The sequence below is a fragment of the Opisthocomus hoazin genome, chromosome 20, assembly GCF_030867145.1.
Source record: "Opisthocomus hoazin isolate bOpiHoa1 chromosome 20, bOpiHoa1.hap1, whole genome shotgun sequence".
Classification (NCBI taxonomy): Eukaryota; Metazoa; Chordata; class Aves; order Opisthocomiformes; family Opisthocomidae; genus Opisthocomus; species Opisthocomus hoazin.
In genome coordinates, this window is record NC_134433.1 from 10,284,988 (window position 1) to 10,298,186 (window position 13,199).

General features: G+C 51.5%; 2 protein-coding genes and 1 non-coding gene across 9 annotated transcripts in view; 1 reads left to right on the top strand and 2 right to left on the bottom strand.

Moving 5' to 3' along the window:
• AP2B1 (adaptor related protein complex 2 subunit beta 1) overlaps nucleotides 1–2,056 on the bottom strand; it is an 80,582-nt gene extending 78,526 nt beyond the window's left edge. For 2 of the 7 annotated variants that reach the window (XM_075440192.1, XM_075440186.1), the window contains exon 1: nucleotides 1,744–1,838. The gene's annotated coding sequence lies outside the window, so the exon portion shown is untranslated. Of the gene's footprint in view, nucleotides 1–173; nucleotides 328–631; nucleotides 816–1,743; nucleotides 1,839–2,037 lie in introns of those variants that run through there. The other 5 variants (XM_075440187.1, XM_075440188.1, XM_075440191.1 and 2 more) reach the window with 4 other exon arrangements.
• PEX12 (peroxisomal biogenesis factor 12) lies at nucleotides 1,994–6,936 on the top strand. Its single transcript, XM_075440194.1, has 3 exons — nucleotides 1,994–2,142; nucleotides 2,412–2,959; nucleotides 3,634–6,936. The coding sequence occupies exons 1-3, from the start codon at nucleotides 2,017–2,019 to the stop codon at nucleotides 4,031–4,033; spliced, it is 1,074 nt and encodes a 357-aa protein (XP_075296309.1). The 5' UTR covers nucleotides 1,994–2,016; the 3' UTR covers nucleotides 4,034–6,936.
• A 934-nt stretch (nucleotides 6,937–7,870) lies between these two features.
• On the bottom strand, nucleotides 7,871–7,968 carry LOC142363789 (Z30 small nucleolar RNA). The gene has a single exon (XR_012765957.1). It is a non-coding gene; the product is annotated as a Z30 small nucleolar RNA (small nucleolar RNA).
• Nucleotides 7,969–13,199: the final 5,231 nt, after the last annotated feature.

Consider the following 13,199-nt stretch of genomic DNA (forward strand, 5'->3'; position numbering starts at 1 on the left):
ACAAAAACAAAATAGCCCAGATATACAAACAGCAATGTTTTAAATAACTCAAGAAAATGCCACCTTCTCGTACACAAATCTAAATCTGAAGAGCGCAGAGATAAATTACAGCAACACCACAAACATACTTGGGTTTCTTAGGGAAAATCTACATCAGATTACCCCTTCCTTACTATCATTCTGCATCCAGCGCCTGCTAAGGTGGAAACAGGTCAGAGGTGTTCAAGCCGATGGCAAAAGGCTCCTGCTCCAACCCCAGCAAAGAGGAGACGAAACAGAGGAATTTCCCCAGCAGCTCTGGCAATGCTTAATGCTATAGGCATTGGCTTGACATTTAAATGCAGACTGAACCAAAAATATGATTAAATGAAAAGACCAAGGAACCATCATAACCAGAAACATAAGCTGCCTCAGCCCAAAACCATGCAGAAAACTGGATCCAGTGCCCGAACAACACCCGCCTTGCCCCCCGCGCGACTCCGACGGCTGCCTGGCCAGCTCCCACCACGGATTCCACGCGGGTGCAAACAGGGAGGCGGCAGGCTCGAGGCCTCAGCGTCAACTCCCGCTCCCTCGCACCGACACAATCCAGCGCCGAACCCCTAAAGCTCTGCAGCGGTCCCCGGTTTACCCTGGCTCACGCTCCAGCTGGTGCCACCACCCCTTCTCAGCACCCCTGGCACCCGCAAAGCCTCTCCAGCGGCCGCACGACAGCCCCGGCGCGGCTCAGGGCCACAGAGCAGCAGGGAATCAACCCGAGGGACCGAGTGCGGGTGGCAGAGCGGGAGCAGGGTCTCAGCTCACAGCGCTAGGGGCAGGCACCTCGCCTCCATCTTGGGGAGCAAACCTCCCCGTGGCGCTCCCCACCACCCCCCGCCGCCCTGGAGCCCCCCGTCCCAGCTCCGCCGCCAGCCCCCACGCCCACTGCAGCACCCGCAGCCCCTCCACCACCCGCAGCATCCCCCCCCAGCCTTTTCCCCGCAGCCCCCAGGCCTCTCCCAGTGCCTCCCAGTTGCAGGAGAATCCCTGCCAGCCCCAGCGCCACCTGCCCAGTTCCCCTCAAGGCCCCAGCCCTCATCCTCGCCCAGTCCCACCAATAACCCAGTAGCTTGCTCTGCTCATTCCCAGCCCACCTCCTCTCCCCAGTCCCACCGAGCCCCACCCCCAGCACCCCTCCCAGTACCTCCACATCCACCTGCCCAGTCCTCCCAGTGACCCCCCCATCGCCACCCAGCACCTCACCAGTGCCCCTCCCCACCTTATCCCAGTACCTCACCAGTGCCCCTCCCCACCCTACCCCAGTCCCCCTCCCAGTACCACTCACCTCCTCCCAGTATCCCCTCCCAGTACCCCACCACTGATCCTCTCCGCCCTATCCCAGTCCCCCACACCTCCTCCCAGTATCCCCCCCAGTGACCCACCCATCGCCTCCTAGTACCCCACCAGCCCCTCCCCACCCTATCCCAGTCCCCCACCAGTGCCCCTCACCTCCTCCCAGTATCCCCCCCTCCCAGTGCCCCCCGGCCCCTCCTAGCTCGTCACCAGTGTCCCCCTCTACCCTATCCCAGTCCCCCCTCCCAGTGCCCGTCACCTTCTCCCAGTATCCCCTCCCAGTTCCCCACCAGCGCCCCTCCCCACCCTATCCCAGTCCCCCCTCCCAGTCCCCCATCAGCCCCTCCCCACCCTATCCCAGTCCCCCATCAGCCCCAGCCCAGTCCCCCCCGTGCCCCCCGGCCCACTCACGGCGGCGGGACGGACACACCGCTGCGTGGGCGGCGGCGGAACCGGAAGCGGAGCAGCGGGGCCGGAAGGACTCGCGAGGAGCGAGAATAACCCCTCCCCCGCCTAGAGCGGCCGCGCCCCGACACCATAGAGTGGCGGGGGGGGGGGGGGAGACAGAGCGCCGCCGGCGCCGCGCTTCCGGGGGGCGGTGCTCCGCTGCGGCAGGCGGGCGCCCTGCGGGGCCGGGCGGGGGCTCCCCCTGGCGGCGGGGCGGGGCGCGGCGCAGGCGGCGCCATGGCGGAGCTCGGCGCTCACCTGACGGCCGCCTCGGCGGGGGACGACCGGCCCTCCATCTTCGAGGCGGTGGCCCAGGACAGCCTGATGGCCGCCGTGAAACCCGCCCTGCAGCACCTGGTGAAGGTAAGGGCGAGGCAGGCCGCAGGCCTGGGGCGGGGGGAGGAGAAGAGGCGGTGTCCTCCGTGCAGGCCGCTGAGGCGAGCCCTGGCTGGAGGGTGACTGGGGGGAAGCGCTGCGGAGAGGGGTCCTGGAGGGGCTGCACAGCTCCGTGCCGAGCCGCTCATCGCCAGGGTTTACCTCAGGCCTCGCTCATGAGCCAGCGCGATGGTTTTGCTATCATTCACCACGCTGCTCCGCTGCCGGTTCCTTCCATTTTGTGTGCCTTTCCATAGGTGCTTGCGGAGTCTAATCCTGGCCGATACGGCTTCCTCTGGCACTGGTTTGACGAGATCTACGTCCTTCTGGATTTGCTGCTCCAGCAGCACTATCTGGCCAGGTGCAGCGCCTCCTTTTCTGAGAACTTTTATAGCTTGAAGAGGATACCGATGGGAGACCATGGGCAGCAGCCTCTGGCCACTGCTGGCCTGCCAAAGAGGCAGCACTGGAAGTCTCTCCTCTTGCTGGTTCTTGTTCCTTACCTGAAAGGAAAGCTAGAGAAACTGGTGTCCAGCCTGAGGGAAGAGGATGAGTACTCCATCCACCCTCCGTCGTCGTCCTGGAAGAAGCGCTTTTACAGAGCGTTTCTAGCTGCCTACCCCTTTGTAAACATGACCTGGGAGGGCTGGTTTCTTATCCAGCAACTGTGCTATATCCTCGGGAAAGCTCAGCATCATTCACCCATGTTGCGGCTGGCTGGCGTTCGCCTGGTCAGACTGACTGCGGAGGATATCCAGGCCCTGGAGGAGAAATTGGCTGGAGCCACCTCAAGTCGAACACAGAGGTATGTCAGAACATGGCTTAGCAGCTGCTTTCTAGGGGGTTCGTGGGTGTGTTAATTTAGAAGTGATGCTGCAAGTAAAACCGTCTTGTTCTCCAGGAATTCTTCAAGATGAAGTTTACCTCTGGCAAAATGTGCTCCAAAAGGGTGTACTGTTAGTATAAATAAGGAAACAAGAGCAGGGATTAGTTTCATAAGATTTTGTGGTCATAAAATTGCCATGCTTGCGGGTCTTTTTTGGCACTCCAGCCTTTATCCTGTTCAGTCTTCACCTGCACTTCTCTAACAAGGGAAGTAAACTGCAACAATACTGCTAAAAGGACTCAAACTTAGATTGTTGATTTTTCTGAGCAGCAGCTAGTCAGGACCATGCTTAATGTCCTGTAAAACGATGATCCATGAGTGAAATGCTCTATGGTCCAGGTCTCCTCGACCCAAACTCTGCCAGTTTAGACTTCTGAACAAAACAGGACTTGAAGCTTTCTTAACATACAAGGAATCTGGGAGAAACATCCTAGCAGATGCCTCATTACAAACATGGGATACGTGGACCAACTTCCTTAGTGTTAAGAAGCTGTATAAAGCAGTGACTTGCTCTCCAAGTCCTTTGTGCCTTGGTTTGCAGATGAAGAAATGTGCAGTAGTAATGGTTTCTCCATATCTTCTCTCTTTTACAGCATTAAAGCACAAGTGCAGTCAACGGTGAGGAAAGCGTTGGGTGGCATTGCCTTCTCCCTGTCCACCGGGCTGTCCGTCAGTGTTTTTTTCCTCCAGTTCCTGGACTGGTGGTACTCCTCAGAAAACCAAGAGACAATCAAATCTCTGACAGCACTCCCAACCCCTCCGCCCCCCGTGCACCTCGACCATGGGGCCGGCTCGGCTCTCTTACCCAAACTGAAGACCGTGTGCCCTCTGTGCCGCAAAATTCGTGTCAATGCCACAGCCCTGTCCACCTCCGGCTTTGTGTTTTGCTACCGCTGTGCGTACGGTTACGTGAAGACTCACCAGCGCTGCCCCATCACAGGCTACGCCACAGAGCTGCAGCACCTTGTCAAGCTGTACTCTCCCGAGAGCTGAAAGGCCTGCCCCGTGCTTTCAGAGCGATGCGTTTCCGAGGCTGGCGGCTAGGTAGCAGTGAGCCTAAATTCACCCTTTCTTATGTCCCGTAGAAAACTTTGAGCCATTGCAGCTCATCAGTAAGCTCTAGAGCTCCTTTGAACTTGGTGGCACATCAGAGTTTTGCTGCCTTTGCAAATTCTGGTCAGGCTCTCCCTTTTGTTTATTAGCTGTTCAAACATCTTGTGGCAGTTTCAGAGGGATCAGACAGCCACAGTCTGTCAGCCGGCACAGAAATGCCTTCAAAGACCAACTGAAAGGGAAGAAACCTTGATTTGGATAAGAAGAATGCAGATGTGAGGATCAGAGAGCATCCCTGGTAAAAGTCCTGCTCGAGGGCATGAGCCAGCAGATTAAAGAAGTAGGGAAAATTCTCTAGGCGAGTTATTCCTCCCTTAGCAGCTTCCCAGGCACTCGCGCTGCCCGGGGCGAGCTCTGGCACCAATGCTTGTCAGAGAGACAGAGACGGGCTTAACCCTCTCCTCGATCGTGCTGTTTTGAAGAGTCTCCCTACATTTTCACACTACTCACCTTTGAGTTGAGAACATCACTCCCCAAATTCCCATCAACAGGTCTAAATTAAGACTTCTGACTCTTTAAAGAAGCAAGAGGTGATGTGTACAAGCAGGGATACAAGAGGGAGATAACATTTGCTGCACAAGGGAGAAGAACGACAGACCAGATTAAAGCAGCAACTATGCCAAATGATGAGAGTTGATTTTTGTTAAATAAGTCTTTGAATCTGTTATTTCCTGCTTTTATAAAGCAAAATTATTTCTTGATTGAGAAACTAACATTTTTTTTTCTGAGGATTGCAAAAACCAGAGTTTACTTCTCTGGGGGCTCTATTTACATAAGGGAGACTAGACTAAAGCTGCTTTCATCTTTGCAGATGATGAAAATGGATATAAGATTAGTATTTTGTAGGCTGGGAATCTTTAATGTCTGTGTTTAAGTATTCCATTGCAATTATTCCAGTCCCATCCACATAGCACATTCATATCATAACAAAGCATCCTTTCTTTGAACGGAGGAGAAAAGAAGAACGTGTGACATGGCTGGTTCTTCCTCGACACCTGGTTTTTCACAGCGGAAGGTTTTTTCCTGACTCAGCTCTAGGGAGCAGCAGTTAGCTACTCCAGACACCACGGTGACTGCTGATAGAACATGAAGAGCAAAGTTTGCTGCACAAAGTATGTGGTCTTGCCAGATTAAGAGATATATTCTAATGTTTAATCCGCTGAACCAGCCGTCTCATTTTCCCCCCACTTCAGCTCTGCTTCATAAGATAAAAATCTCTAATATCCTCCCTCACCTGTAAGCAAGATAGCAAGGTTATTGAATAATGTGGAAAAATAGCCATTTGCATCCTCCCAGAGATGCTGTGGAAAACTTCTCCTGTAACAAGTGAGATTTGTCCCCAGTGCTTGTCTTACTATCTCTGTACAGATTCCAGACCCTTCTACCTGTGCCATTATGGAATAATAATAAAAACTCTCATTTCTCCTCCTTCCAGTAGTTACAGGATCCATAAAGACACCTCTCTTCCTTTTGAAAGCCAGTAAGAGCACACGTTACTGGAAAAGAAATCACATCAAGGTGTGAGATTTGCTGAGATTTCAGATCACTTTTAACATAGCTGGCTTTGGGCAGAATCACAGAATGTTTGGCGTTGGCAGGGACCTCTGTGGGTCACCCAGTCCAACCCCCTGCCGAAGCAGGGTCACCCAGAGCAGGCTGCACAGGACCTTGTCCAGGCGGGTCTGGAACATCTCCAGAGGAGGAGATTCCACAACCTCCCTGGGCAGCCTGTTCCAGGGCTCCATCACCCTCAGAGTGAAGAAGTTCTTCCTCGTGTTCAGACGGAGCTTCCTCTGCTTCAATTTGTGCCCGTTGCCCCTCGTGTCACTTGCTACATCAGGTTTGCTTCATACACAGAGACTGTCATTTCTGTGAAGAGCCAGTATCCAGGATGCTCCGCTGCCGCACGGTCCTATAACTCCTCTGATTAGACAGACAGGGGCCTGACTGCCCTGTTGACTCTACTGCAACTGCTCATTTACATAAGGACTGAAGGATCTGAGTGACAACTCAGTTTCAGGACAGGTTTATTTTCCTTTTATCCCTCCTATACCTTCTGAATTACCTGTCTGCTGCTCAGTGAGAAGCTGGGCGGACCTGGGGCAGAAGACTGACCGATGCTGACTTGCCAGCCAGCACTGCAGAGCTCTTAGGCAAGTTCTGCACCGTCTTCCCCTCTAATCCAGAAGGATTTGCTGACTGTGGATCACAAGTTGCTGATGGGGGCCTCTACACCTCCTTCTCCCAGGATTCATCTCTCCTCCTCTCCCCAGAACAGCCACCAGATCCCTGTCTGTCAGGCCCTCACTGCCCTCCATCCCCCTTCTCCCCAGACCGCCCTGCACAACACCTTGTCCCTGCCAAACGATTTGGCCAGCCCCACAGCAGCTCCCAGACCTGCACAGAACCACCCTCAACTCGGCCTCACAGTTCTGAACAGCTGTAATTACTCCCTCGAATGTTAAATCGCTCTTTAATGCCTAGCTGACTAACAGACTTTAAGCCCACAATGGTGACAGGCTCAGAAGTTACTTGGCAGATTTTATTGGTGTTTGCAGATGGCTGCAGAATACCAACTTGGATTTGACTGCTTCTAACCTTCCTGTCTTTAGCAGCCAAATACATACCTGTTTATTTGGTTTATTGTCTAAAACAAAAGCTACAAAACCAATTCAGGTTATACAAACATTGCCTTTTATCTGCTTCTTAACTGCAATAGTGTTATTAAAGCCATGATGGTCTAAAGATAGACAGGAAAAGATTTTTCAAGGAACACCAACTTTATTCAACCAAACTCTGGACTTACATGACTGTATAGAAGTTCCCAGATTAGTATGTATCATATATGCATTCAAGATGCTTTGTTCTGTTGCTTAATACAATTACATGAATGTTAATGGCAGCACTGGAGTTGTACAATACATCACTGTCAGAACTTAAGTTTGTAAGTCCTTTAAAAAATGCTTAGTGAATTTAAGCCACACTCATGACTCATCCAGACACTCTTAAAAAATCACTGCATTAGCAACTGAGTTGCTTTCCCTGCTTCCTTAACAGAAACCACGTGGGTTCTGTTAAGAGAAAACCACTGTAACTATACCCCTAGGTACACATTCCCCACAGAAGCTTCCTTCTCCACAGGAAGAGAGGAATGTAAAGCTGTCACCAAGACCTGGAAGAGAATAAAAACTAGATTAGAGAATAGCTCCATATCTTTTCTTGTACTTACTTGATTAGCCCAGGCTTTCCCCCCCAACCCCAAAAGGGCTGCACTTCATCCAGAACAGAGCACCAGAGCCAGGCTCTGCTTCCAAACTTCTGCAACTCGCTTCCAGAAATACTCCTGCCTCCGCGCTAGCAAGCACTAGATGAGAACACAGCTGAACCAACTGCTAATGAGGTGTCTACAGGAGAGACAGCTCAAACTCCATTTTACAGAGTCTGCATTGCATTTACAGAGAAGTGCCAGAATATCTGGAGTTTTGTAAGCTATGTCGCACACAGCAGAAAAAACAAGAAACCTCTCACTGCAAGCTCAGTACTAAACCCAGCATTGCAGCAAGATGCACAAATCCAAACAGGTATTTGCACTACTCACTTTTCAAATTAAGGTTTTTCTGCTGCTAAAAATTCTTAATATTATTTCAATAGTTTTTAGGGTGCATCAGAAAGTTTCAAGAAGAAAAGCTGTTTACTCTAGATGAGCTTAGCCTAAATAAGCTCAGAGAGAAGATTATGTGATCATGCCCTGGTCAAAGCAAAGACACAAAGTCTCAGCAATACCAGTTCAGAGTGTACTTCGCTCATCATTGCTTTGGGCAAACCTAATTCCATTCCATAAGGAGCTTGCTCCAAGTCAGGAACAAGAACAGAAAAGTGTGGGGGTTTTTTTCTGGAGGAGGAAAAACCCAACCAAAGACACACTTCCCCACCCCCAACAAACACAAAATAAGATGGGTTCTGGGTTAATTATTTTCAGGATCGCATGACTTTCTACAGCACAGAGTTTGTGGTGAGTTAACACTGACCCCTGGGAGATGAGACAGGAGGGGTTGTTACGAGACTGAAAAGCTGAGCCCTGATTTGCTATTTCTACCTTCCTGCACCCAGCTCTGTCACACGGGCAGCACAGAGGAGGTGGCACTTCGCACCCTCAGTATGGATGTAGCTTCTCCACACAGAGCCTGTGCGTTCAGCTGTGTGCATGCCAAAGCCATGCTGGTAACGTAACGCAGGCAAAAGCTGTTTCCCCTTCCCAAACACCATTAGCTGAGCCAGGGAAACACCTTTTTTCCTCCCAACACATCTATACACACAGGTCCCTTTTACTTAGGCAGGAGAGACTCCCAATAGGTGTTAATTAAAGATCTGGCTGATCTGCAAGCATGCAACAGATAAGAGGAACTGGTTTAAGTTTTATGCTCATCCATGAATTAAAGGTTTGTTTTTTTCTCCTTATTACTTCCTGCTGTTACAGGTAACAAGGGGATGAAGCACACTTGGCAGGAGGGCAAAGAAAGGGGAGGAGGGCAAGGGAAGGGGAGGAGGGCAACATGTCTGATCAAACCACGCTGGAGCTAGGGAAGATAGGTCACAAGCTGGGATTCCAAGAAGGTGAAGGAGAGCCAATACCAGGCAAAAACAAGAGGAAAAAAACCTGTCATACCTATAAACGCTGCTGAGGCCGGTGGCTCTCCAAGGGCCCAGAGCCCTGTTTTGATCTAACCCTCCCATCAGGCCATCCATTTGCACCCTATTTCCCATCTCCTTCCCGGCACTCTCCCCAAGCCCCTTGCAGCTCGTCCACCCTCAGCTCCTCCGCCCCCGTCCACTCAATCCCCTCAGCCCCCTGCACCCCCCAAGCCCCCAGATATCCCCCCGCGTCCTGCTCATCCCCGCAGCCCTTCAGCCCCTGATGCCCTACATGGGCCGGGCTCACCCCCAGCCAGCTCAGCCAGCCCCCCCGAATCCCTCCGCACCCCCTCAGCCTCCCTGGCCCAGTCCCCTCACACCCCAGTCCCCACAGGCCCTGCACCCCCAGCCCGGCTCCCTCATCCCACCGCTCACACAAGGCCCGACCGCGCTGAAGCAGAGCTGCCCGCCTTTGCCCCAGCCCCTCGGTGGCCAACAGCCAATGGCAACGCGCGGCACTGCGGCGACGCCGGATGGGTGCCAATAGGAAGGCGCGTTACGGAGCTCGGGGCGGTGCGAGCGCTTCCCGCGCTGAGGAGGCCTGAGGGGGCCGGAGGCCAGGCTCGGTCCTGCCGGTGGTGCGCGGCCTTGGGCCGTGCCGTGCCCTCAGCGGCGGGCCTTGCTGAGCCGAGGTGACAACAGAGGGTGCTTTGGAAGGAAAAGTTTCATGATTTAATATCAAAGTTATAATAAAACACTCGCTTGTTTCAGGACAGATGGGTGGGTTCATCCTGCTGGCTCAAAGCAGCGAGTCAGGCCCTGCCGACGAGCAGCAGCTTGCAAGAATCACAGAATCATTAACGTTCGAAAGACCTCGAAGATCATCAAGTCCGACTGTAAACGCCTGTCCAGGAGACGTATTTCACCTGGTTTTCCTGGGGAGGGGGTCTGCGACCCCACTGGGGCCCTGCTGTGCGGGATCAAGAGGAGGATCCAACCTGAGCAGCAAAGCCAGCCACGCAGAGCTCGGGAAATGAAAGCTTTTTAACCTGCCCGTGCACCTGTGGGTTTCATTCTGACTCCACGCGGCCCCCTGGTGAGAAATCTGCAAAGCAGAGCAGTCTTCAGTAACTGAGGGTGGGATGTGGTCATGGCCTTGCTGGACTTGCAAGGACTTGCTCAAGCTCAGGCACCAAGAGCCGAGGAGGTAACAAAGGAAGCAATCGACTTGTGCTTGTCAGACAGAAAAAAAGGGCAGGCCGCACAGCCAGAACATTTGGCCCCCCTGAGCACATACCACAACGCCCACTCCATAGGGCCAAGTCCCACTTGTGACGACACAACATACCATGCCAAGAGCCAATCGACATATAATAATTGACTTAGTCCCACCTCACCAAAAGATTTTCAAATGTATAAAACTGGCACTTGAAAACTCTCTTTGGGGGCAGGAGCCAAGCGAGAACTTTACCTGATGGATGGGTTGACAGGTCTGAACCTCTCTTCCCCCCCTCCTCCCCGCCAAGAAGGGATGCCTTTTTGGTAAGAGTCGCGCCTCTGACTTTGTCAGATGTATCCCTGAGAACACATTGTTAACTAAAGCACTAAACCATTACCTTGAGCTCAACTTCTGCAGACAGTGCATTTATCAACAGCAGTCCTGGATCTGTGATACCTGTCACTTGAATAAATTACCTGTTGTTTCAACTTTGCGACACTGTTTCAGTGAAAGTCCTTGGAGGGGCTCTGACAGGCAAGTTGAATCTGATAAGTGGCTACACGCTTAACCCTTTAGACATAAACCATTGACCAAGTCTGGGACTAAGAGTAGATCCAGCTGCACCTAGACTCCTCTCTGAGAGAGAGTTTAGAATGCAAGGGGGTCTGCTCTGAACCTTATGACTCAACAGGAGGGCTTTCCTTTTGCCGCTTATCTGACTCCTTTACCCCTTTTAACGTGACGTGGGACCATGAAAAATTCAGCTGGGAAAAACTGTGCTTTCTAATGAATAAAGAGAGACCTCCCCAGGAGTCCTGCCTCCAGCTCTGGAGCCCTCAGCACAGGACAGACCTGTTGGAGCAGGGCCAGAGGATGTCACAGCCATGATTCGAGGGCTGGAACCCCTCTGCTGTGAGGAAAGGCTGGGAGAGTTGGGGCTGTTCATCCTGGAGAAGAGAAGGCTCCGGGCAGACCTTATTGCAGCCTTTTAGTACCTGAAGGGGCCTACAAGAAACCTGGAGAGGGACTTTTTACAAGGGCATGGAGTGATAGGACAAGGGTAACGGCTTTAAACTGAAAGAGGGGAGATTTAGGTTAGCTATAAAGAAATTCTTTACTCTGTGGGTGGTGAGGCCCTGGCACAGGTTCCCCAGAGAAGCTGTGGATGCAGTGTCCAAGGCCAGGTCGGACGGGGCTTTGAGCACCCTGGTTCTGGTGGGAGGTGTCCCTGCCCATGGCAGGGGTTGGAACTGGATGAGCTTTAAGGTCCCTTCCAGCCCAAACCATTCTATGATTCTGTGATAAGCCCAGGACACCAGAATGGAGTTTGGAATGAGATGAAAAGAAAGGAGAAGGCAAGGGGCAAAGCAAGGAAGAGGGAGCGTTACACCGGCTCCTGCCAAGGGGGTTGAGCAGGGGACTCTCTTTTACATGCTATGGAATCAAAAGCTAAAAAGCACTTTTACGCTGTACGTGAAGCTGCAGTCCTACCCACAAACAGACTATGTTTGTATTTCCTTCCTGCCCTGCAAGCATGTTTCTGCAGTCTAGTGCTAGCTTGCTTTTCCACACTATTTCATTCTTTCTCATCTCTCAAAAAAATTTGTTGAGCACATACCCAGGGCACACTCATCCACTGCTGCACGAGGCTTCTCAAGGCTTTGCAGTCAAGCCCACAGCCATCCCTGCTCTCAGTCCTCTCACTGTTGCCCCAGTCTCAGTGCCTTTGCTGCAATTTTGCCCCAAGGAGGGAGGCAACAGCGAGGAAGCTCCAAAGTGGCCCCCTGCATGGATCACTTTCACAGGGAAAAGTCGTGAGACAGTATTAAACCATAACTTTAATTATTTCATCTGAAAGTTGTATATGGTCACAATTTCAGTATAAAATTATTAGCTTTCATGTGCTTTGTCAGTACAAAAAGGTAAGAAAATTGAATCTGGTATTGCAAATGTTGGAAATGAAGATACGCAGATCGTGGCTTCTGCATGGGACTTTCTAGCTTGCTGTCCTGCTTCCCAGCTTCCAGAACTGTATCTCTGACTTTGCAGCTCTAAAAGCTTAATGGAACACCAGCTTTTCAGACTAAACGAGCAATGACATATGTAAATGCTAGAAATTGGGGGATTTCTTCTAAACTATTTTTTTTAATTGTCTCTTTCCTCTGATATGCTCTGGCCACTGGAAGAGTGCCAGGGAGAGGGAAGTAATAGCTCCGGAGGGCTGGGCTCCCAGCAAAAACCGGTTTTGAACATCAGAGAGAGCTAGAACGGTCCAATGAAGTCTGTGGACACTGGTTCTTCATCACAGGAAACACAGAGGAGAAGAAAATAAAACTGGCAGAGAAGAAATGAAACTAGCAACAAAGTACGTTTCATTTCTTCTAGATTTGAATGAAGAGGGCAGAAGAGAAAACAGGTAACAGACTCTGGATTCTTCGTACCCCATTTCTGCTGCGCATCATTCTGGGACTTCAATATTCAAGGATTTAAAATTGGTATTTCAAATATTGATGTTTTAGCCCAGAGCTAAGAAGAAGAGGTGGGGGTAAGTCCTTTTCTCTGTCACGCTAGGGGAGTCTGAGATCTCAGCAATCAGCCAGGCTGTCCTGTTGCAGCTAGAGGGGTGCTCATGGAACTGGATGGGAAAACTCCTCTATCTGGGAGGAAAACTTAGCCCACACTAACATCCTTGCTGCTTTAGTTGTACCATCACTCAGAGCTTCGGGGAGCAGAGCAACGTTCCTCAGCAGAGCTAACTCAGAGGAGAGGCAGAGAAGGCAGGAAAGCTGTCTCCTGTATCAGATCTGGAGGAGATGCTCGTTGGAGTTTTTGTGCCCTGCAGCTCTCTGGCTTAATATTTGGCCACACGGAAGGCAAATCTGTGCCCCTGGAAATAAGCTGCGCTCCTGTCACAGGCAAGATCTCTCGTAGGCACACTTTCATTCATTTCCAGGTGCGTTTGTACCACAGATGTGTTTTGTAGCAAGGGGGGTGGATTTCATTGTCAGGAACTGACTTAAAAGTGATGCAGATGCAGTTTGCCACCATTTCAACGCATTTGCCTGTAGTCTGAGTACCGATGGCAACCAGCTGAGATTCAGCCATCTTACTAGCAAGAGTGGCCAAATAGAGCTGAAAGTAGAAGGGTCAGTTGTTATTATTTGTTAGTTGTTAATCAGTAAGATTACTGGATTC

Bases quoted from the DNA above. Each gene is read 5' to 3' on its own strand.
- PEX12 (XM_075440194.1), top strand. From the start codon at position 2,017: ATGGCGGAGCTCGGCGCTCACCTGACGGCCGCCTCGGCGGGGGACGAC. The intron at 2,143-2,411 runs GTAAGGGCGAGG...GCCTTTCCATAG, and splicing joins CCCTGCAGCACCTGGTGAAG to GTGCTTGCGGAGTCTAATCC. The intron at 2,960-3,633 runs GTATGTCAGAAC...TCTCTTTTACAG, and splicing joins ACCTCAAGTCGAACACAGAG to CATTAAAGCACAAGTGCAGT.